The sequence below is a fragment of the Apis cerana genome, linkage group LG11, assembly GCF_029169275.1.
Source record: "Apis cerana isolate GH-2021 linkage group LG11, AcerK_1.0, whole genome shotgun sequence".
NCBI classification, from domain to species: domain Eukaryota; kingdom Metazoa; phylum Arthropoda; class Insecta; order Hymenoptera; family Apidae; genus Apis; species Apis cerana.
Window position 1 is genome coordinate 2,943,444 of NC_083862.1, and position 24,159 is coordinate 2,967,602.

At 33.6% G+C, this 24,159-nt stretch overlaps 1 protein-coding gene across 15 annotated transcripts in view; it reads left to right on the plus strand.

Moving 5' to 3' along the window:
• The window catches only part of LOC107997163 (potassium voltage-gated channel protein Shaker), a 302,685-nt gene that overhangs the window by 209,989 nt on the left and 68,537 nt on the right, over positions 1 to 24,159 (plus strand). Inside the window, exon 1 of one of the 15 annotated variants that reach the window (XM_062081444.1) lies at positions 12,889 to 13,138. The exons of 13 other annotated variants lie outside the window; for them this stretch is intronic. In XM_062081444.1, coding sequence (XP_061937428.1) covers positions 13,119 to 13,138 — 20 coding nt within the window. In that variant the 5' untranslated portion in view covers positions 12,889 to 13,118. Of the gene's footprint in view, positions 1 to 12,888; positions 13,139 to 24,159 lie in introns of those variants that run through there. One more of the 15 variants, XM_062081435.1, reaches the window with a different exon arrangement.

Here is a 24,159-nt window from a genome sequence, read left to right on the forward strand (position 1 = left end):
AATTTATACGATTAATTCTCTGCTTCTTTTTCTTCATCGTTCTAAATACATAAAAATATCAAGTATGAAAATTTTATGAATCGTTCTATGAATATAAAATTGAAAAGTCTCGTGTTCTTTTAAATACACCGAAACATTTATTCATTTGTGTCCGCATGATAAATGGAAGGTTCATTTCGGTTCGAATCGCAATCGATCCATTAGGCGCAATACACCACTCTATTTTCTTGTGTTTTAACTTGACCCTGGAACGGTTTCCGGCTTCGCGAAAATCGACCTCGATGACTCGCCGACCCGTTTGGCAGGGGAGCACGTCGAAATATTTTTCGGGTCTCCGCACATGCCTGCTCGCGTGTGGCACCCACCATCTATAAGAACAGCGGCTCTCAATCTTCCAGCACATACGTATACACACGCGCGACCTCTCGTATCTATAGCCAAAACTATTCTTCGCTTCGAGGACGAGTTGACCAAATGCTCTCTCAAGAGTCTCAAGCTATACAATTGTGAAATTTTATAGCGATTTCCGTGTTGAGAAACGCTGACGCTCGACGTTTGTGTGCCATTACACGGGGCACAGGTCGACACAGTCGGCCTCCACCGCTTGACGCAATGAAGTCGATAAAAGTAGCGAGGATCCCGGTTGCTGGCGCCATCTGATAATCCTCCGTGGCATTACCATTGGCCGGGTTGGGAGGGAAAGTTTCTCCTCGAGGCCCAGCTCCGAGGGCTATGCAGGTTGCGCTGGTTTGTTTACGCCAAATGAATTGAAATCGTGTGGCACTCCGACACTCGGATGGTTAGCCTCTTTTGGCCCACGATTGGCACGATTGGCATCCACGGCTGCGAATCGGCTTGGCTCGGCTCGGCTCGGCTCGGCTCGTCGGCAAATATACACGAGCCCACGACGTGGTCCACTCGATTACTCGGCCGACCGATTTAAAATGCTGTCAGAAAGGACCATGTGGATTTGCTGACGGATGTGGTGTTGCCTGGTCGGAGTAAGATGGGGTGAGAAAGGAAGTAGATAGAACCGGCGAAACTGGTGCTCGTGTGATATCGTGCGTTATAATATACGAAGCAGCCTCGTGCCGGATACACAACGCTTTCAGTGAGCTAAAACGCGGATAAACGTGGCTTTTGATAAACACGAGGGGACACGAGAGGAATAGAGAGAACGGTGTTACGCGACAAGAAAAAGAACTTGTGGGACGACTCGGTCTATCTCTGCACCGTGATCGGCTCGAGCCGATGCTTCGACAAAGGATTCGAGGAATACTTTTGGAAGGTGTTGCCGTTTTCCGTAAGCACGTTGATTGTTGACTCTGTGTTGCGTAACACCGTGCTACTTGGTAAATTTTTAATTTAACTTTTCACGCGTGATGGAAACATCTGCATTAGGGCGGAACGAAAGATGCAGGGAGAAAATTTGTATGAAAAGGTGAAGGAGATTTGCCTTTTCGGTAATTTATAATTTTGGCGAGTAAGCTTGCAGATAAGATTATTCGTTCAAGAAATAAAATTACGAAGCTCGAAAGATCTTTTCCTTAGAATCAAAGGCAAGTTTTTTTTACTATGATTTAGAAAAATCTAGAAAATAATCATACAATTTTGATTTTTTTCGTTCCACCGTAGTTCTGCATGCCCACGAGTTTTTCATTCTCCTTGAGCTTGTAATGGCACACCTGAGTCTCAATAGGATATTCATATTGTCTTCTGTTATGTCTTGGAGATAAATATTTAAAAATATATCGATGAAATTTTTTTCAAAGTGTAAATATAAAAAATGTTAATTTTAAGAAATTGAATAAAAAAATTCCAGTCATGTTGGTTCGGTAAAAATCTCGGTGTGCCATTATTCGATTAAAGTGACGAAATTTATTCATTTATTCAAATATAGAGTATTATTAGTAAAAATTTCTCTCTTTTAACTCGAATAATTATCCAGAAAATTTTCCTTTGCTTATTAGTTTTAAAATGCTACTACTCTCTTTCTACTTTATTTCCAAATGTCTGTATCTATACTAGAGTTTTGTCTACTCTTCAAAATAATTTTGGAAATGGTTTTATGGTTTAACAACCTTCACAGTTGTCTTAATGTTCTTAATGCCATTTAAAGAGGTTTTAAATATGTGTCAAATCATATCATATCAAGAATACCTCGTCCACCGTAATGTTCAATAACGACTTATATAACGATATCTCACCGCGAACAATTGGCAAATTTTACCAACTTTATTATTACCAAATCTCGTAACAAATGTAATTAGCGACGCAAGATAAAGTAACTTTCAACAAAACTTCAACGTGGAATAACTAGAGGAGGCTAGTTACTTCGAGTTAGCTCTGGCTTCCCTTATTGGCTCAACGTCCAATAATTAACATCGTTCCACTTTCTTCCAAGTGAAACTTTCTTCGAAATGTTCTTATTATTCGAAGATTGACTATCCGATTTATTCGTCAATCCTACGCGTCAATGATAGTCACCACCTGATCTTAATCTATTGAAATTGTTGGGTCACTAGGTTAACACCTAAGTAACCCGATAATTGGATAATGCAGTTTCTTGTACACACAACGCCACCTGCACTCAATGTAATCGGCTGAGAGATTCTCGAATCGAGGATCGACTCACGCCTCTGAATTATCGTCTCGTTCGAGCCGTGTTCAACGCTCGAGTGCACGCCACTTGTGCGCGGCGCGGTATCGTTATTTCCTCGTGTTTTTCGTATTCTCTTCTCCTTCTTAGCCATTTCATTTCCCTAAACGTGGGAACGGAGGATTGGCCGTTTCACCGGAATTTCCGTTTATGGATCCGTGAGAAATGGGACTGTTACTTTATAAGCTCGTTAAAGCTGATAGAGGACGCGGATAGAGTTCCCGTGGGAAGGGTCAGTAATTCGATGCACGTCGCGAAATGAACGTGCCGCTTGTGATTACTGCGTTATCTCTCTCTCTCTCTCTCTCCTGATTCTTCGCTAGAAAGAACTTTTCCAATTCCGCTTTCAAGAAAGAACTTGGAAATTCTGGTTGGCTGCGTCTGACAAATCGAATCTACGGTTTGTTGGATGTTTAGGAAGGCGAAATTTAGGAGATGCAAACCGGTGTTCCATTGACGTTTGTGGTTTGTACGATACGTTGAGTGGATGACTGTATATATATATAGTTCAGAGGATTCTAGGATTCTAGATGCTGAATACAAAAGTATTTAAAAAATGTCGATTTAAGTTTGACAAGTATCGATAACGTAATGTTAATTGTCTTATTAATTATTCACCAATTATTTGCCACATTTTTGTGAGTAATAATGCTTGCTGGGCTACTTGGAAATCAGTTTTATCGCGAGATATCATTCGTGTCGGCAGACAGTTTGGAGACAATGGGGGATAAAACGCACGCCGCGAACAGGTATTAGCTTGAATTTTGTCTATATGAAGTTAGATGTGCCCGCACAATCATATTGGACGTCACGTTTCGTGTGACATTGTCCCTCTGCTGATGGACGGTGCCTGCGGACAGATCGCAGTATTCAGAATGGAAACTTTATGGCGACTCAGAAATGTTCAAATCGTATCTTTTCGAAAAAAATATTTGTTACATCAACGTTGATTGACGTTTAATTATCAAGCAATTTGAGTTGGACGAAGCTAGACAGCGATGGAGACAGTTTTTATTCCTCGTTTCTTCTAAATTGATCGTAATCTCGATTCCTTTTAAAATCTGTTAAAATTCCTGTTGTTACGAATATATAGAAGAACTTTGTGAATCTTACGAATTGCACGACTTCGATTACAATGAAATATTCAAAACCTAAAGGAAACGTATGCATCGCATTCGCACTTTTCAACAGTTTAGAGAAAAATTACTTTTCTCTTCATATTTTATCAACTCTCAATGGCTACTATCCAATCTTTCTCTCTCGTCCCCGGAAAGAAAACAACTAGAAATAGACAAATGCCAGGGAGAGAGAAAACGAAATATACCCTCGCTCGGGATGTACATGTACTCATATACATCCATCGTGGATGGGCCGACTACGCCTGCCAGGTGGGAGATCGCAAAGGCGTATCGACTCGTTGCGGTGCTTGTTACTGGCAATTCGTCGGATCAGGGTCATTCTGGACGTTTCATTGATGCCTGCCGCGCTACATTCACGGTGGTAACCAGAGTTAACCACTCCCATCGAGGCCATGGAGGCAGGGAAGCTGACCTAGATAACCATGCCCACGACCCGATTCGCCCCATCTTCACTCGAAGCCGGTGAATGGATCCGACATGACGCACACACCATACCCCCTCCCCCTCTCTCCCCCTCCCTCTCTCTGCCTCTGAATCCATAACCTTATTTCCTTTACGTAACGGTCAGGATTCACGTAAGAGCATCATCGAGAGCACCTCTCCTCTTCCCCTCCCTGCAATGGGTCTCTATATTTCCCCTCGATTGCCGCGTGTCCTTTACGATCCGCATTTCCACCAATCATGTGTGCATTATGCGCTTGGTTGCTGTATCCGATGCGATCCCTGTATCGGGGTAATTATGCGTGGATTGCTTTGGCAGGTTTACGTATGAGGGTTGGTTGAGGAGGCGCTTGGATTGATGGGAAAGGGTGGCTGAGAGGGGAGAGAGTTGCAATGGCACGTACTTTTTCGAATGTGAGGTTAAGATTTGGGTGGATTAGGAAATTTCTTTTGTAAAACGGTATCGTCGAGGTTTAAAAGAAAGAGAGATTTTGATTGTGAGAATAAGATTTTTTAAAAGGATGTAGGTTTTTTTTTGTATTTCTTCGAATCAGTGTTTGCAAAGTGTTTTTTTAAAGGATGGAATTGGGGAGAAGGAAGAGAGAGGAGTTAAAAATTCATTGTTGGAGATAGAATGATTCTTAAATTTTTTAAAATAAAAATGGAACGTCGGAATCACCGAGGCAATGAAGAGTTTTTAAAGGGATGAAACTCGTAAAATTTAGCCTCGGGAACTTCGGTTAGAATTAAAAATTCACCGTTGAAAAGAATAGAACGCAATAGTTTTTGAAAAAAATAAGGCGATATCGAATGTTAAAAATCAATCGAGATAACAGTGGTTTTCAATTCAAATGTTTTGTTCTTTTTTTGGAATCGTCGAACGTAAAATGTAGCGATCCTTAAATTTCTTGAACAATTTTATGGAACATCAAAAATTATTGGTTTTCAATCCACGGGTCGTAAAGTATTTTTTAGAGGGAAGAGTTTTAAAAGGGAAGTTTGACCCACACACATGCATTGTGTTCCTAAACTTTTTGAATTACGAACAAGTTTGAGTTGTAAGAAAAATTTACGAAACTTTTACACTAAATGTAATAAAAAAAAAAAAAAAACAAAGAAAAGGTGCGGATAGATATATTTTTCCTTAAAAATGATGGACATTCGATATTTAATCCTGCTGATTCAAAAATCAAAATTTGTCTTCAATTTTAAAAATTGAGATTCCACTAAAGTTGAACAGTATTCATCTCTATTCTATAATTGCCAATTTCGTCAAGTGTTTTTAAACAAATCTAGTCCGAATTTTTCGTGTAAAATTACTTATTTACTTATCTAAAGATATATCTAAAGATCATAATAAATCAATAAAGAAAAAAGTTATAAAAAGCGATGAAATGAGTTTCGAGATTCGACAACGGTCTCTGATTCGCCTTGCTTTCTGATGATCACGATTCGACGAATGTTCCGTCCTTGATGGAACGTTGTTTGACGAGATACAATGTGAGTTTATTCTTAGACTCCCAGATCTCGCAACATTCGTTCGAGGGAATATCTCGTAACAGATGAAACACTCCGCCGATTAGATTCACGACTATTTACGCTCCTGGAAAGAATCCTGGAATTCGCGTATAAAATTATCATGAAAATTTCTCCCTGAGAATAAGAGATTCGTGACAGCAAAGAAATATATATATATACACGCATTATACATTCGTATGTTCATTTACTTCTTTCATATTTTCCTATAATTTTTTATTTATTTCCATTAATGCCACTTTAAATATTTCGTTTCGCTTTCGTTTGCATTTTAAATGAAGAAACGAGCGAGTAATTAATTATTAAAGAGTAACTCGAACTTGAAAATAATTTCAAAGAACAACTTGTAACGAGAACGAAATTACCAATTGAAGCATGATCTCGACTAAAAATTAACAAAATTCCAATCCCTTCGAGCGAGTGGAAAAATTAATCTCTTCAATTTTTTTTTTCGAGAAAGAGTTTCTTAAATGAGATATCGTAGGGGCGTATTTTGAAAGCAATATATCCCAATCAGGCATGTTCGGGATAGCCAATAATAGAGATGCTCTCCGCAGATATTACGAATGTATGAACGGAGGCCAGTTGCCCGAGAGGCAATAGGAAACGCCGAATGCATTGGCAAAAGTCAATTCGCGGGCTAACGCATGATTATCGACAAATGTAATTTGCGAGACGCGGCCAATAATAGATTTCCAATTCTCTCTCTCTCTCTCTCTCTGGAAGGTTTCCATATACGTGTTATTCCAACGTTAATTCGAGGAACAAATGGTGGAAGATCTAGGCAAAGAGTAGAAAGTTCATGTCGTGATGGATTATTTTCTCCTTTGAAAAGTTTGAGAGCTTGGAAAATATCGAAGAATTTTCTTTGAGTATTGAGTATTGATTATTGAGTAATTCAAATAACGTGGTAATTGTATACACTAATGTCGAATAATTATTGTGCTCGAGTAGTTATAACGATAATCAAATGACCAATAGATTCGAGTAATTGAATCCAAATAAAATCCAAAAAATTTAATGCTGATTATGTAATATAATAATCGTATGAATCTTATTTTCTGTACTTTTACCTTTACTAATTATTGTTATTGTTACATTCAATATACAATGTACACTCTTAATAATTAAATATAGAGGTTAATTTAATTCTCTCTGATGATTTTTTGTTAAATCAATTCAGAAATTCATTAACATTCATGAGACACTTTTTCCTGATAAAATGTATAAAATAATACATCAAATAATACAAATTTGAAAACATTCTTACGAATATAAATTGGTCAATGCTTAACTTATATTATATTAAAAATTCATGTTATTGCTAGAATACGTACAAAATTATTTCTGTAGGTAATATTTCCTTTTCTTCGAGCGTTCCTCTACAAAAAAGTATTAGAAACGAATTCCAACAACGAGGGACAGGTGGAGAAACGGTGGGCCAATAAAGAATCGAGTTCCCGAGGGGGGAGGGTTTTTTTAACAGGTTGCACCTCGATATCTCGACTCGTTTAATCTCTTGTTGCTCCGAATGTGGATCTTGCGGGCGTTCTCGTGGCGAAAGGAGGAAAGCACTTGGTAAGATCAATCAGTAAGAGTACCCACCGGTACGCCTCCCATTGTCTTCTTTGACACGAGGTCCCCTTGATAGTGACGCTTTGTCAAGATGAGTTTAATACCTCGTTTCCAACGCTCTCCACCTTCCCTGGTGTACAGAACAGCATATAGCATAAACTTTTTCGCTCCCTCGAGATCCTGGATCCATCCCTCAATGAGCATTTGAAAAAGTTTTAATCAGTTAAAAATCTCGAATTAAAGTAATTGCTTATTATAAAATAAGCTTGAATATTCGGGTTTCTAAAGTAACTTTATTCGTTCCAATTATCAAATTTTGACTGAATCTATATCTTTCGTTTCGTTTCGATTTTGACTCGTATTTTTATAAATTTTTGCGAAAGAGGATACATCTTCCGAATACTCTTACGATTTAAACGGATTTTTCTTTTCTTATGGTCGCAGGATAAATTGATGTTGCGAATTAGAAAAAATACAAGTTGATAAGATTCAAGTTGAGAAATTAAAAAATTTTGAATTGGAATTCGTGCATTTTGGCACAAATAAATATGGATTATTTTTCCTTTATCATTGTATCTCGTATGTAGGATAATTTATTTTAAAAAAAGTCTATGTTTCTGTTTTTCATTTCGCCCTCGAGGAAATTAGATTCGAAAAAGATTACGTGTTCAGATGGTAAATTCTGACCAATATTATCATTTCCATATTTCCCTTGTCTCGTTTATCTCGTTAGCCTGTCTCTTTCAATCGTAATTTGATTTACATTAATGTAAATTTCTATAAATATAAGATGCTCGATTAAAATCACTCGATACTTTGTTCAAAAATAATTCATATTTGATTTTCCAAATAAACTTTGATCGCAAAACGAGATAATTTTTTGGCTTACACTTTTTGTTATTATATTTTAAACTCCAAGGGTTCATATTTTCTCTGAACGAAGATCACTGGTGAGATCAAAGATGAGTGAATAATTAAATAATATGCATTTATATTACATTTAATGTAAGAGTATAATATTGAATATTATTTGTAATATCTATAAAATCCATTCTTCAAATTCCCATTCGATCGATTTCAAATATCATGACTAAGTTTTCGAATAATCCCGACAGTTTGCACAATTGAAGCCATTAATAAAATCGTTGAATGCAGGGAGGAAAATAGAACGTCTAAATCAGAACGAATTGTTTTGGAAGGGATATGTTTCATAAGCCAAGATATTACATCTGAGATAAAATTTTAGTAAATTGTGCAATTGATAAAATTTTTATCTCCTGCATTATTCCATTTTAAACGTTATTGGTTTATTTATTTATAACGTTTTTATTTGGATAATAATTCATTTACTCAAGATTATTTTTTAACATTTAAATTTTTAAATACTTGTTATCTTCTATTTCAATCTGGAACGAAATCCTTATTTTTTTCTCCATGTACAGAAAATGAGTAACATTTTATAATTTATATTTACAAACATCCATACGTTACGAATAAATAACATCTCTTACTTTATACCATGCATTTGTTACTCTTTTTTTACGTAATTATCTCCATTTCAAATAACAAGTGAATCCCAAGTGAATGAGAATTTTTCGACACGTACGTAAACGATAATCGTGCATTTAACGATTATTATAGCGTGGCGAGGACAATTGGAAAGTCGTCGAATTGGCCGAATTATTCGGCAAAGAATCGAATTTTCGTCGAATCGAAACTTCCAAATAATTTGAAATAGGGCGGCCAGGCTGCGGATGCGTCGTTGGCTTAGCTCCACGTCGCGTTGCGGATTATATGTATTTCGGTGGCCCACATACACCGATATTTATTGGCTTGTCTTAACTTTCTTGTCTTGCAATTTCGCGGAATCGCGAATGGTAAGAAAACGATCAATCGATCCGGCTTCGAACTTTCACCGAGGAGGGGAGAGGGCTTTATTGGAAAACTCGTCCTCTTTGTCGCCGATTCCCAAGTTTCCCCAACTTCCTCTTCGATTCTCTCCTCTGTCCAACAATTAATCCATTTCCACTTCTCTCTTCTTTTTTTTTTTTTTTTTTTTTTTACAAGTGGAACACGATTTCTCTTTTTCGAAATTCGAAAAGGATGAAGAGATGCTCGATGGGAATTGGTCTTTCGACGTTAATATTTTTCTCTTTTCGCTTTAATATCTGAAATTAATCTGGAAAATGGATGTATTACGAGCGAGAAGTATCGTACGTAAATTTGTGGATGTTTGTAGCTTAAATAGAAATTCGCATTATTTTTCAAATATGCAGCGATATAATCACAAGTAATTGATTCGTTTTTATCATTTAATGAAATATCGTGACGATAGTGTGAAGATATAAATATTAAGTTTATTGGAATAATTATAAAGACTTTATTTGTCAATAAAGGATTTTCTTATCGGGTTCTATATTTCATTTTTATAGTATACAATTTTTACAATTGTATGAAATAAATAGATTTTGATTTAATTAATCAGTAGATAATGACACCAATTATTTATTTATTATGTAGATATTGTAAAAAATAAATCACAATCGATATTTTTATATATAAATTTTTTTCGTTGTAATTATAAATGATTTATTATAGATTTTGGATTATTTTACAATAATATATATTCGCATTTCATCTTTCTTTTACATAAGAAAAAAGAAAATGGCATTTTTAATTGTATGTTCAATTATTTACTATTCTTTTTCTTTTTTACAATTCTGTTTAAAAATTATAAAGAATTTCAAATTTGACAAATTTATCAAAAATGATTTTGATTTAATTAAGTAGATAGTTGATTTAATTCAGTAGATAGATAGTAACCAATTATTTATTTATTATGTAGATATTGTAAAAAATAAATCACAATCGATATTTTTGTACATAAATTTTTTTCGTTGTTGTAATTACAAATAATTTATTATAGATTTTGGATTATTTTACAATAATATACATCCGAACTTTATCTTTCTTTTACGTAAGAGAAAAGAAAATGGCATTTTTAATTGTAAGTTTAATTATTTACTATTATTATTATTATTTACTATTTTTTACTATATATTATTTATAATTATTACTATTTTTCTTTTTTTTTTGCTTTTCTATTTAAATTACAGCGAATTTCAAATTTGAAAAATTTATCAAAAATAATTTTGATATAATTAATCAGTAGATAATGACATTTATTTATTATTTAGACACTGTAAAAAATAAATCAGAATCGATATTTTTGTACATAAATTTTTTTCATTGTAATTACAAATGATTTATTATAGATTTTGGATTGTTTTGTATAATAATATACATCCGGATCTTATCTTTCTTTTACGTAAAAAAATGATATTTTTAATTGTATGTTTAATTATTTTTTTTTTTTTTCTTTTCTGTTTAAATTAAAGAGAGTTTCAAATTTGAAAAATTCGTCAAAAAGGAAGACTTATCGAATCAATAATTATTAATTATCGAGCAAAAATATACCTTCTTCAATTAGTATCTTCTTTAATATTTTTTTCTTAATATCTTTTGCTTTTTTTTTACGAATCCTCGCTCAAGAAATCATTTGAAATCTTCGAGGTTTAAATTTCGATCTGCGAGTCCAAACTGGATATTTTCACTTTTCATGGCTAAACAGATATTATTAAAATTATCGCATTTTTCCACTCTCGAACCTGCTAAAAGTCTCGTTCGACTCTTCATTTTTGCACGAGGGAGCAATAAAGTTAAGATAATTAATAAACTCCCGGATAATTAGCGTTAAAACATATTTAAGCAAGAAGTAATTAAAATAGGAAGTTTACGTAGTCTCTCCGTTGCCTTCCTTGTAGCGATATTTCGAGAGATCTAAAATAAATGAAAAATAGAAGATGCGAAGTTGAAATCCTGTTGATTGAAATTTCTTTCTTCTTGATATAATTAATGTAATTGTAAACAAGTTGTTAATTAATCATAATTAAAGAAATATACATTCGAAATCGTAGAAACATTGAAGAGAATTATCAATATAATAATATAAAAATAATTACATAATTAATTATAATAAAATATGAACGTCTCGTAACAATTTTCATATAATTGTTAAAATTTGAAGATATACAAAACACTTACGAAAAATTAGGTTGTGATAGTCGGGAAAACAGGTCTATAAAAATCTTGGTTAAAATTTATTTACCAATTTATTAATTTATTTCCTTCAAAAATTATCCTCCACGAATGTATCAACATCCCATAGATTCTCTAAACATCAAACTTCACCAAACCTAAATAATATAGCGCCTCGGGGAATTGGAGGATTAAAACAAGAAGTTCGTGTCACCTCTCTTATTGTACTTTCCTTAGAAAAGATCCTCGAAAGCGAGAGACGAGAGGAGATGTTGAATCCTGTCGTGGTAATTGTAAACCGTATGTGGAACAATGCCTCCTTTTCACCCTCCTTTCTTCCTTCTTTCGTCGAAACAAATCATCGGATACAACTAGTCAGAAATACCGAATTCATGCATCCATGCGTTGATTTCTGTAAACGCGAAACGTTAATTAATTTATTCCCGGTTAACGCGTAATTTATCCCAAGTAGAACATCTGTTTCAGAAACAGAACTGTGAATTAGTTTGCTTCGGTTTACCAGAGATTCGATTGATCGCCGCGGTGCACGCGATGCGAGTTTGACGTTTCGAAATTGGACGGTTAAAACAAACGCTTCTTTTCTTTTAATTTTATTTTATGAATTTATTAAACGTAAATGATTATAAAGTTAAATTATGCGATAAATGAGTATGTTGATACATTCGTTCCGTCAAAACAGATAAAAATGATTTGATAAAAATGTTGATTTATTAAGTCGTAAGTGAAATAGAACGAGTCTGTTTTTGTTATCTAATTCTGTCTTTGTTTTGCTTCGTGAATCAATTGATTGAAGTAAATAAGTCTTGTTCAATTTTTGTGTTTGTTTTGTGCAATTTTATGCGCTTTGTAAATATGATATTGGTCGAGTTTAATTAGTTTTAAAATTCGTATTTTATCATCAAAAATGATAACATTTACGTTTTGAAATTTGTTTTAGAAAAATTGTTTTAATTTATTATTCGATAAGTAATGTGTCCTATGTTTATCGATTGGTAAAATTTGCAAGCAAGATAAATATTTGGAAAGGTAAAATCGAAGTATCGAGCAATTTATTTGAAAAGATTTCCTATAATAAGGAATAATTATTAAATGATAATAATCGTAAATCAATTATTTCAATCGAAAATAATTAAATAATTTATCTCGTGAAATCATTTAATTGCAAATAAATTAATTTACCTTCTGTATCAAATATTTCACTGTATCAATACTATTATTCAAGCATAGATTAACTCTCAAATAACATCAAAAATTTTAACTTTAAAAAAATTAATTGAAAAGTATAAAACATTATTAACGCCATCTACTGACAAAAACAAGGAAATATAGCCAATTTAATAAAATTTTTCAAAAAAAATGTCTCTCTTTGTCACAAATATGTAATAAAACATGAAACGTCAAATCAGAAATAATTGAGAAGGTCGTATTGTTTAAACTCGTTCCAACAACTCCAAACGACTCGAATCTGCACGTTCAGTGTGTTCGGTGCGTTCGATGGAATTTCTTACGACTAATCTCATACACAAATTAAATATAAAACTTTTATATTTCAATATTTGATATATCTTTACATGCAAAGAAAAAAAAATTATTGAATATCAAAGTCTATATTGTTGTTTTGTGCGATATTTTATGAAGCAATTACCAAGATGTACCCCAGTTTGCCAGGGCAAGTAGAGCAATAATACTTTTCCTTCTAATTTTTTTATTGCATAATTATTCGTTTTGTGCACTATTTCATTAATAAATTCATAGTAAGAAATAGTTTAAAAAAAATTCAATGATTCGCGATATCTTTCGCATTCATCTGTTATTCTTATTTTTCGCCTTCATATACCTCTTATTTCATTTCCATGTTCATCAAGGTTTTCTCTATCGTTAATTTCTTTATGAATAGAAGTAATTTCGTCATTCAGTGACGAAAAATCAAACTCATCTTAACTTGAACTTATTTCATTAACTCATTTCATGTTTACAAAATTCAAAAACTTTGAAAATAATATTTTGTATTTAACGATATATTATTAAGATTATAAAGAACTTACTTATGGAGCGATATTCTAAAAAAAATCAAATATAAATAAATATTGTCGTCGTTTAATCCAAGTGTTGCCGGAGAGTTAAAAAAAAGGGTTAAATTCTGAGTATTTTGTGAGAATAATAGAAAAAAAAAAGAGTCCAAGAACTCTCACGAGTCAGAGATCATATTGTCTTAATAATACGAAGACGATGAGACGCTTTTAATCCTGATTTTTTATTCAACGCTTCTTTTCACGTGAAAGGGAATTTTTACTCCACGATCATATCGACTATATCTTTTCCACGTTTTTTTAATTATTATAGTATAATTGCTTTTTCTAATTCGTCAAACTGCCACATATATTGCCAAGAATGATATTTTCAGGATATAATAAATATATAATGAATCAAACTAAATTGAATTAAGATATTTTATTTCATATTTTCGAGTTAAATTGGAAAATTTTTTTTTACTTTTATACCACATTTGATTTCCATTCGATTCCACATAAACTATTATTGGAAAAAACATTTAGAGATTGAATTAACGCTTTCATGCTCGATATATTTTTTCTGCGTAAAATAGGAGTCAAATTTTAGTAGTACATCACGCAAAAAAAAAAAAAAAAAGAATTTTTTCTACACTCTCTAAAAAATTCAATTTTAAAAACATTACACATTCAGGTGTTAAATTTTTACCAGATCATCGCAAAAAAATTTCTTCCAATTAATAATTAACGAAAGAAACTTTTTTCCACAACAATTCCTCAAAAATTCGATTTTGGAGGAATTTAAGTAATCGAACGTTAAATTTTTTCGCCATTACTAATAATTGATAAAAAAAGAAAAGAAAAAGATTCTTTTCGAGATCTTTGAAAAATTTTATCAATAAAAATCATAAATTCTTCCCACGATCGTTAAAAATTTAATCAAACGTCAAGAAAAATTATGTGCGTGTGACAAATCGAATTGAAGTAGTACAGACCTACGGAAGGCGCGTCAGCCGCGGCGCAAGTAAGTAGTAAGATCCGCGTCTACGTCTCCAATCTCGATAAAGAAAGAAGGCGGGATGGACGGAAGTGGCCGAGCCGAATTTCAAACGAAACTTTGCCAATTTGTAACAGGGGTGTTTCTCCGTCTCTCCACTTCTCCCTCGTCCCGCGAAACATTTCGATTATCGAGAAGTTTTCGCGATACTTCAGAGTCTATGCAAAATTGGTAGAATGGATAGAAGAGTCGAAGAATTACGGTTTATCAAAATTGAGAAAGAAGCCTGGGAGCGATCGGATCTTGTTAAAGATTTTTAGTCTCGTGAAAGTTTTGAAGTAAACTATTAGTCCATTAGTTCTTTCGGAAGATATTCATTCGTGAAAAGAGTTCTTCTTTCTTGCGTGTTCATATCCGTATCATATCCGCAAGATTTTCACGTCGAGTTACTTCATCTTGGCTCTTAACTTATTTTGTTACATCTCGATCTTATTTGTTGGGAGATTAAATCGAAAATTATATACGATAATTCGGTGACGTTTATAAGAAATGATTATTCGATAATATTTTTTATAGGTGATAAATTTTAACGAGATACAAGATTTTGAAAATTAAGAAAAGAGAAAATATTTATTTACTATACTATAGAATGGAAGGAGAATATTAAAATTTCTTTCTAATTTTTTTTTCATTCCTCTTAAACATTCTTAAACGTATTTTTTAATCTTCATCTTGACACTATCGTTTTACTTATTGAAAACAAAAATATTTAAGTTATTTTAAATAAAAAATTCGTCGATCTAACTACCTATACTACAATCAAAGATACCATACTTTTATTTAACGAATTAAATTGCCGATGATACGAAGAAAGAAAAAGAGAGGAGAAGAAAATGTGAAATGCTTGTAACAACACCATCCACGCGATAATACTCCGAGCGAGTAGTACAACCCTATCCATACTCCGCCTCTTCTCCAAGATATACTGACCTTGTACGTTATGGTGCTAGGGCGCGGCGTTTTCCCACTAGAGTGCTGGATCAGCTGATGTAGCCGAGTGTAGTGGAAAACGAAACGGCCCAAACGAGAAAGAGAGAATTAATAAAAGGAAAAAAAAAATCACGATAAGCAAAAAAAAAAAACGAGATCGAAAACAAACGTCTCGAGCAAGAACGAGAGAGAGAAGGAAGAAAAAGAGGAAAAAATTGGAGGGAGAATTCTCGATGGAGAGCCAGGATCAAGAGTAGCTCTCGGCGGGGAATGGCTCGGTGGTCTCTTATGGAAGGAACGGCGGAGAGAGGGATGTATTGATTGCGTGCGGTTAGTGCGACGAAGAGCGGATCCAACCTCGTGTTGGACTGGGCGGGAGTGGGGAGAGACAAGGAAAGGTTACAAGGCGGCAGAGCGAGCGAGAGAGAGAAAGCGCGAGCGGCGTAGAGGGGGCGTCTCGTACAGGTGCGAGAGGGAGGGGGAAGAGAAGACTTGAATTATAGCGGAAGAAACACGCACGGGACAAGGGGCGGAAGAGAGGGGGATGAGATAGAAAGGAGGAGAGGGGAGGTGAGGCAATGTAGAGGGGGATTGCCAGGAGGGATTTGCATAAAGCGAAAGAAAGGAAATAAAGAAAGAGGAGCAGAGTGGAAGAAGAGCGTTAGCCAGGTCACGTAGAAAGAGAAAATGGGGAGGGGGGCAGGGGGTTTGCGCGCGACTGATAAAACATTGGAAACGTAACTGGGAAGACGGTACAAGTTGCGGTGTGTGTGAATAGGGGTTTGAGAGAATAAGGGTAAACGCCTCGAAGGGGAACGAGGATAATTGTACCTACAGGGAAGAAAAACAGAGAGAGAGAGAGAGAGAAGGGAGGCAGGGATGGTAATCGAATTTCACGGGATAGGATAAATTTTTTAAACTTGTAATTCGTTTATTTATTAATTTAGAAGATGATATTCAATGGCTTTTTATTTATTTATTTATTTAAGGATATGCAATTATGTTTCTGTAATAAAAGTTAACACATTTAATTGCGACACCAATTTGTTTTAGTAATTTTAATGCCAAGTTGTAAACATTGAAACGTCAATCATTAAAATTAAATAAGATAGAATGAAATAAATCTATCTCTAATCGCGTTTACAGACATCTGACATGTTAAAAATTCCTTTTTATAATAATAACTAAGAAAGAAATTGCATTTACGTTCTTTTATAAAACGACTTTATTACTCCTTCTCCAATATCAATAATTTTACTAATTTAATTTCAGAAATATTTGCATAATCCTAATAGATCCTAATTCAATTCGCTTTATCTTTCTATTCATCTCACACTGGGACGAAATTCCAACGTGAATACGACCCCTCCCTTGCAAATTGGCCGGGTTTTAATCCCTTGAACCCCAAAATGCGAACCACCATTATAATACAATAATAACGTATCATAATATACGAAATTGGATGAAAAAGAATGGCAATTGTGACAAAAATAGTGACAATTTTTTGGTGGAGTTTAAATCCACATCGAAGCGAAGCATCGTTAAAAAAAGGAAAAGAAAAAGAATGGACGGAGGACGAAAGAGAGAAGTGGGCGAAGATTACGCAGGTGGCGTAATCTCGCCATTCAGCTCCTTCCGAACGAGGGAGAAAGAGGGAGAAAGAGAAAGTGAGATCAATGCCGTTACACCGCAATGCTGCCACATGCTATTCCACTTCCTTCCTTCCGGCCGACGAGAAGTTTCGCGGAGAGGGTATAGGGTTCGTCTACGCGAAACGTCGTGCCGCGATCTAGGTCGGCGCACGATGGGTGTCATGGAAGTCACGAAGGAGGCGAATTCCAATGACCGAGCAACGATCGAACCACCCCCGCGATCAATAGGGCGCCGACATTGATTTCCACCCGTTTACCAGCTGCACCGCTCTTTTCTTCTTTTCTTCTTTTCTTTTTCTTTCTCCTCCTCCTCCTTTTTTTTCTCTTATTCGATGAATGAACCTCGAACGCGGTGGGGAAACTCGTTATACAGGGGGAAGGGTGGAGGTGGGGGTGGGAAACGTTTGCCGGAGATTAATTAAGCGTCACCGATCGTTAGGCCGAGTTCGAAGTTGTTTTTGTTACGCTATCGATTGGAAAATGCCTTGCTCGTCGGATAGAGGCTTTCCGGAAATGCTTCAGGGACACTCCGTTTCTATTTTCGCCCAGAAGTGTTTCTGGTTGATTCATATTTCTCGGATGGTCGAATGTTCAGATCCCGTGATTTTGATTCAATGATATTGATACAAATTCGGGATTTAAATTTAAGAGATGTAGATTGAATTTTTATACGTATAAATTTAAAATCGCAAAAGTGTTTTAAGAGAAATTGTGAAAAATAAGCAACTCGATGATAATTTTTTAACATGTAGTATATTTATTATTATTATTATTATTTGCAATTAAATACGATATATTAAATTCGGAATATGTTTCTTTAATCATCTTGATTCTTTCTTATTCTTTAAATATTTATTTTATATTTTACATATTTTCTCTTATATAATTCTAGCTGACAGTATTATTTCTAAAATTAATTTTGAAGAAATTCTTCGAAACTTCAAGAAATTTTTCAAAAAATTGGCTAAAGAGATTTAACTTAAAATGGTGTATCGCTCGATTCTTATTCGCTTCTTTTCCGAATAAAATGGCTCACAAGCTGAAAAGATGGATCTAACATTTGATTGAATGCGTGCTAATGATATGGAATAAATATTTTATTGTTCTTTATTTTATATTCTATCGGCACAGTTTTATGAAGATAAAAAAAAAATAGCCTCTTTCAAAATATTTATTTCTCTAAAAATATTCTCATTTTAAAAATGAGATTTTTTAAAAGTATTTTAAAATCCTTTCAAGTATCTGTCTAAATATTTTAAGTAAAAATAAGTACTTATAAATACTTTAATGGTCTTCTATTATTTTAGTAAAGGCATCTTAAAGAATGGGCCCTATCTAAAAGTACCTTAAAAAGTGAATCTTCTTAAAGTATCTGCCTAAAGACACGTTAATAAAGATAAGTATCTTTCTAGGATGCTTAAAAATAAAATACCTTAAAAAGTGACTATTCTTTAACATATTCACTTTAAATGCTAACCTATGATATCTTCTTTAATATTCTTAAAATCTTAAAAGATTATTTTAAATTATCTAGTTCAAAAAATAATTATTTTAAAATACTTGAACTACATCTAAAGTGATACTTATCTTATCCGAATCTCTATTTACAACGTGTCGTCGTTGTGTATCAAAATACATATCTGTGGACAGAAATGTTGACAATGTTCGTAATGCATCATTGTCCATCAAAATATGATTCAAAGGTACACAACTGTCAAATTTTTGTCGATACATCAAAAGAGATGACACGATACCCTATCTAAACTAAACTAATTTAAACGTGAATATTAGTGAATATACCCGCTTATATCCAACGTACAATAAATTAACATCCATATCATTAAAACGTTTTCTGAATATAAATAAACAATAATAATAAAATCATTCGATAAAGCCTATCTAAACATGTCATAATACATGTATCGACTCCTATGGAATACTAATTCCTGTATCAACACAAATTGTTGCTTGATACATCCGCGTACCAATCAACACACACTTCCATCGTGACACCAAGAGGTCAATACGTGTATTGCAACAATGTCTTAGCAGTGTGTAGGCCGCTTAACGCTTGCTCGCTTGCCTCTCTCTTCTCGCAACTTTGCCTATTTGCATCCTTGTTCGTACGCTTCGCACCGTCCGATTCGTATCGTTCACTCCGCGTCCCTGAAAACGTAACGAAAATACACGGAGGAATGCAAAAATAGGATCAGGATCAATGAATTGTTCGATCCGAATTCGAAGCTTACTTACGAGAAAATCGTATTAATACCTGTTCGGCCACTTTTAACCTATCGTCGCGTTGGTGGGGAAATATGTACGTAGATGGCGTGGCAGGTAGTACGAGGCAGAGTTTAGAGTGGTGCACACGTGTGGGCCTCTCATTCATAATCCGACATGAATATTTAGCGCCGATACTTCTTACTCGTTACCCAGTAACACGAACTGCGAAGTATCGTGCCGCTGCAAACATCACTTGGCCCAACGTTACCTGGTCGTCACTACACCGTACTCCATCTTGTAAATCGATGCAAGCGTGGAGACTGTGCAGGCGGGAAAAAGCCGAGGACCGTTGAGACGAACCGGTGAAATATAAAATAATGAAATATAAATATAAAGAAGAGAAATCGTGTATTTGATCGCTATAGATTTGATCTATATCTTACGTTGCATGAAACTTATAAATGATCAAATAATAGGCGCAAGAAATTATTGGATATAATTATAATAGAGTATATATATTCATGATTACAGCTAATTTCATTTACTAATGAAAAACGAAGAGGATTCGAGAATATTTGAAAAAATTTAAGTGGTATTGCATTATTTGTTAGTTCAATCGACATTATTTAGATTTAATTTCATTTTATTTGAATTTAATGGGATGATTCTTGAGTATACATTTAGAAGAAATAATCAAATACAATGAATAAGTTCTATATGGGGATCAATTAGTGCACTAAAACTCTGTAGAGATTTTTCTTAAGATCATATATTATATTTTGTTACAATTTAAAAATATTTAAAGATAGAAAATCTGAAATAAAGAGGAAGATCAATTTTAGTTGTCATAAATTAAATTTCAACTTTATTATTCTACAAGATCTGGAAGTAATCATTCAACTTTTATTATAGACAAGAACAAATATTTGAGGATCGCATTTTTAGTATACTTTTGCTTAGTGAGAGTAAAAAACGATAAATGTCAATGAAATAGAAAAGAGCATTCAGATTTCGCAAATAACTCTTTAAATTAAAATTTATTATTTAATTTCAATTATAAAAATATTTCAAAGCTCTATTTAATTCTTTATTACGATTGTTAGTATTATCAAACTATTGAATCCCTTGCAAAATCTAGTTTGGCCAATTTCGAGAAATAAAAATAAAAATAACTCTGTATCTATTATTGAAGTAAAAAATATTCAGATACTTTATGATTCTCCACAATTATTATAAAAATTGATAAAACCATCGAACCATCAAACTTTTCCAACAACAAACTTTCAAATCGTCTTGTCTCTCGCTTCTTTCATTTCTCCCCTCCCACTTTCTTTTATTTGCGAGAAATAACAGTCTCGCGGCAAGTCGCAAATGAACTCTTTGATTGCCGACCCGCTTCGTAACTCTTTGAGGCGCGTGTTGTTCGCGCGACTACTTGGAAGTCAAAGGACAAAAGACCGATTGCGGACTACGTAATTTCAACGCAATCGATGGTCCGGATTGACGAGCGAAAAGGGATCGAAACGACTGCAAACTGAGACATCTCATGAACCACTTTTTTATTAATCAGTATTATACGTTTTATGAAAAATTATATATAAATCTATATTTGTTTATTATTTATATAGTCATAGGATTTATTCTTTTCACAAGATTCATTTCGTAAGATATAAGAATTTTATTTTTTCAAATTGATATTTTTCACGTAAATTATAATTCATGATTTCTTTTTATCGTCGATTACTGATTTTTTGCAAAAGTACATAAAGCATCATTCGAGTTATTTTCTTTTTAAACTACTGTTATGTATTCTGTAAACTACTGTTATATTCGTAATATGAAGTTATTTTTTAAAATCAATTTAATTTGTTTTTTGGAAAAATACTTATAATAGATATATTGATATTTCTTAATATTATAAATCGTCATCTTTGATTCCCAAATGCTTGCCATGATTTTTAAAAAAATTATTCTTCTACAAAATTATATAAGCAACACAATAATTTTATTTTTTAAAACTAGAAATTTTATTAACCTATAATAATTAAATATATAAAAATGAATAAGATTGCATTATATATTATGAATAAATGTACAATTATATTTCTATTTGAATATCAACGCTTATATTTCTCTATTATATTGTATTATAAAAAAAACTGTTTTTCGGTTATTCAATTTCGATTTATGATTAAAATTATAAATATTAACTTCGAGACAAGAAACTCTGTTAATCCATACAGTTAGATTCTGGATAGAAAAACTAATGTAATATAATGTTTCTATCCATGATAATACATGATATAATTTTGCATTTCATCATTGGTACTGTTAATGAACAAAAATATCGAACAGAATGTGTTATACATGCCTTTCAAAATCTCATGTATGTGTGATTCAAATTACCAATTAGTGTTACAGAATATTTCCTCTCTATATATTCGTTTCATTTCTTTTTGCAATTTCTTTCGTCATTGTTAAACGAAAACGAAAAGTTTTAGTCAACGATTCGAATCTAGGTTAAGAGATCGGAATTTTAATCCTCTTTTCAAGCAGGACATCTGGAACAACTTCTTACAACACACCAGTGTTTCTCAATCCAAAGGTTGCGATCTCCTAGGAGGTCGAAAAGTAATTTTTTGAGGTGTTGTCTGTGATTGTTCGTAAAAAAAGTTTTTATCTTAAATCAATCCATCTTCGTGAAGATACAAGAAATTATAGTTAGATAACAAAAGTTTATAGAATGCACATGATATGCAAGATACAAAGTACAGTGATATTCAGTGATATTTAAAATAAATATTTAGACTTTATTCTCTATTTAAATTTCTTGTTTTTAGTTGATAAAAATTTGAATTTGCATAAATATTCGCAGAAAGGCGGAAAAATATCAAAGATTTATCGTGATCATAGGTAAATATTAAATATTCCATATCTGGTTCAACAAGTTTTTAATATCTCACTAATATTTTCATTGGACGAAATATTATATTTAACTTATTAACTATTATAATATATAATTCTACTTTATATATATATATATATATATATATATATATATATATATATATATATATATAAAATATTTGATGAACGCTATGGCCAAATGTATCTGTTTAAAATAGAATTAAATTATAATGAAACGACAAACGATTTTTAAAAAATTAATAATTTAATAATTCAAATTTTAGAATGCGAATATTTCATCGATCATACCGTGTGCAATTTTTATCAAACAAATTTTCTTTCGATAGATACTAAATTCCAACATATCCTATTACACGTACAAATATTTATTACTTTTCACTATCGATTTCAATTCGAATAACGAAAAAATATATATATTCGTCGTAAAAAAAAAAAAAAAAAACAAAAATCGCAATTTACAATTCAAAAACGAGTTATCAAAAGAAGTAAAAATCGCTGTTTATTCACTTATAAAAAAAAAGAGATCTCGAGAAAAAAGAAAACAATTCCCGATTCTCTCCAAACGACCAATTCTTCATCCTCGAAATTTCCAAAAAATTCCGAAAAGAGGAAAACATACACACGCACGCAAACATCTCCTCAACCGAGACGCGACTATTATCGATCAAAACGAGGCAAAGTCCTCCCTCCGGAGGAAGAAGAGCGATCGGGCAGGAGGAAAAGGATCGGGGCGCAAGATTAAGTGGTGCAATGGGAAAAAAGTCAGACAGCGGGAAAGGAGAGAAAGGGAACACGGTGGCGGACTAAGCGGACGGTATGTGCGCGCGCGTGCGGGAGAGGAGGAGGGGGGGAGGGGACAAATGGCGCATGGTCGGCGAGATGATACGAGGACGTTGCTGCGTTCTCGGTTTCGGTCGAAACTCTCGTGTCTGGGGGTGCACGTATGGCCCGCGGCCGATTTATCGTCGTCGTACAGGCGGTTCGAGTTTTTGCCCGAGCGTAAACCGTCTCTCGTGCACGACCAACGGTCTGCCTTATCCGCAGAGGGGGGAGAGGAGGAGGACCGTGAACTGGGGCTGTGGGCCGAGGTGGGGTCGCGAGGATGCTCGAGGGGGTGGGTACACCTCGTTGCCCGGCATGATTACGCAACAGCCATTGATCTCCTCGTGCCGATAGTCGAAACCTCGTGCTCCCCACGATGCCGGATTAAGTCGTGGATGTCTCTCCCTACGGGGACAATCTGATCGAGAGGCATGGCCGATTTCACGATTTCGTGCCTCGTTTAAGGGATAATATTATGGGATTATGGTATCCGTGGTTGTATGTTGTTGTTTTGAATGGTATCCTTCCTCTGTGTAATTTTTGATTCTTTCAGATAGAATTTGATCTTTGATTTTTGAATGTACGTTTAATAAGAAATACGACTATCCAGGAAATATTTGTTATAATTTTTGGATAGAATTTTCAGATAGAATTGATTTTGACATAATGATCAGTCTTATGACTATATTACTATATGACTATAATATAGTTGAATTAAAGATAAAAATCTTCAATAAAAAAAAGTATAGCGATAGCAGAAATTATTTGTAAATTTTTGAAAATTATTATGTAGACAATGTCATTATTATTGGAAAATATCTTCTTATTAAATCGTTATATATTGATATTTTGAAGCTTCGTATATATATCGATATATTAATAAGCACTTTTCGTCTCAAATTAAATCTGATACATCAAAGATTTCGCCAGAAAATAGGATGTTGATACAATGCATAATTATAGCTAACTATTTTGAAGATTAATAAATTTTATCTTTAATCGTTCTAGAGAATCGAGTAGCATAATTTTTTAGTATTCCTCTTACATAATTCTTAAACAGATAAATGAA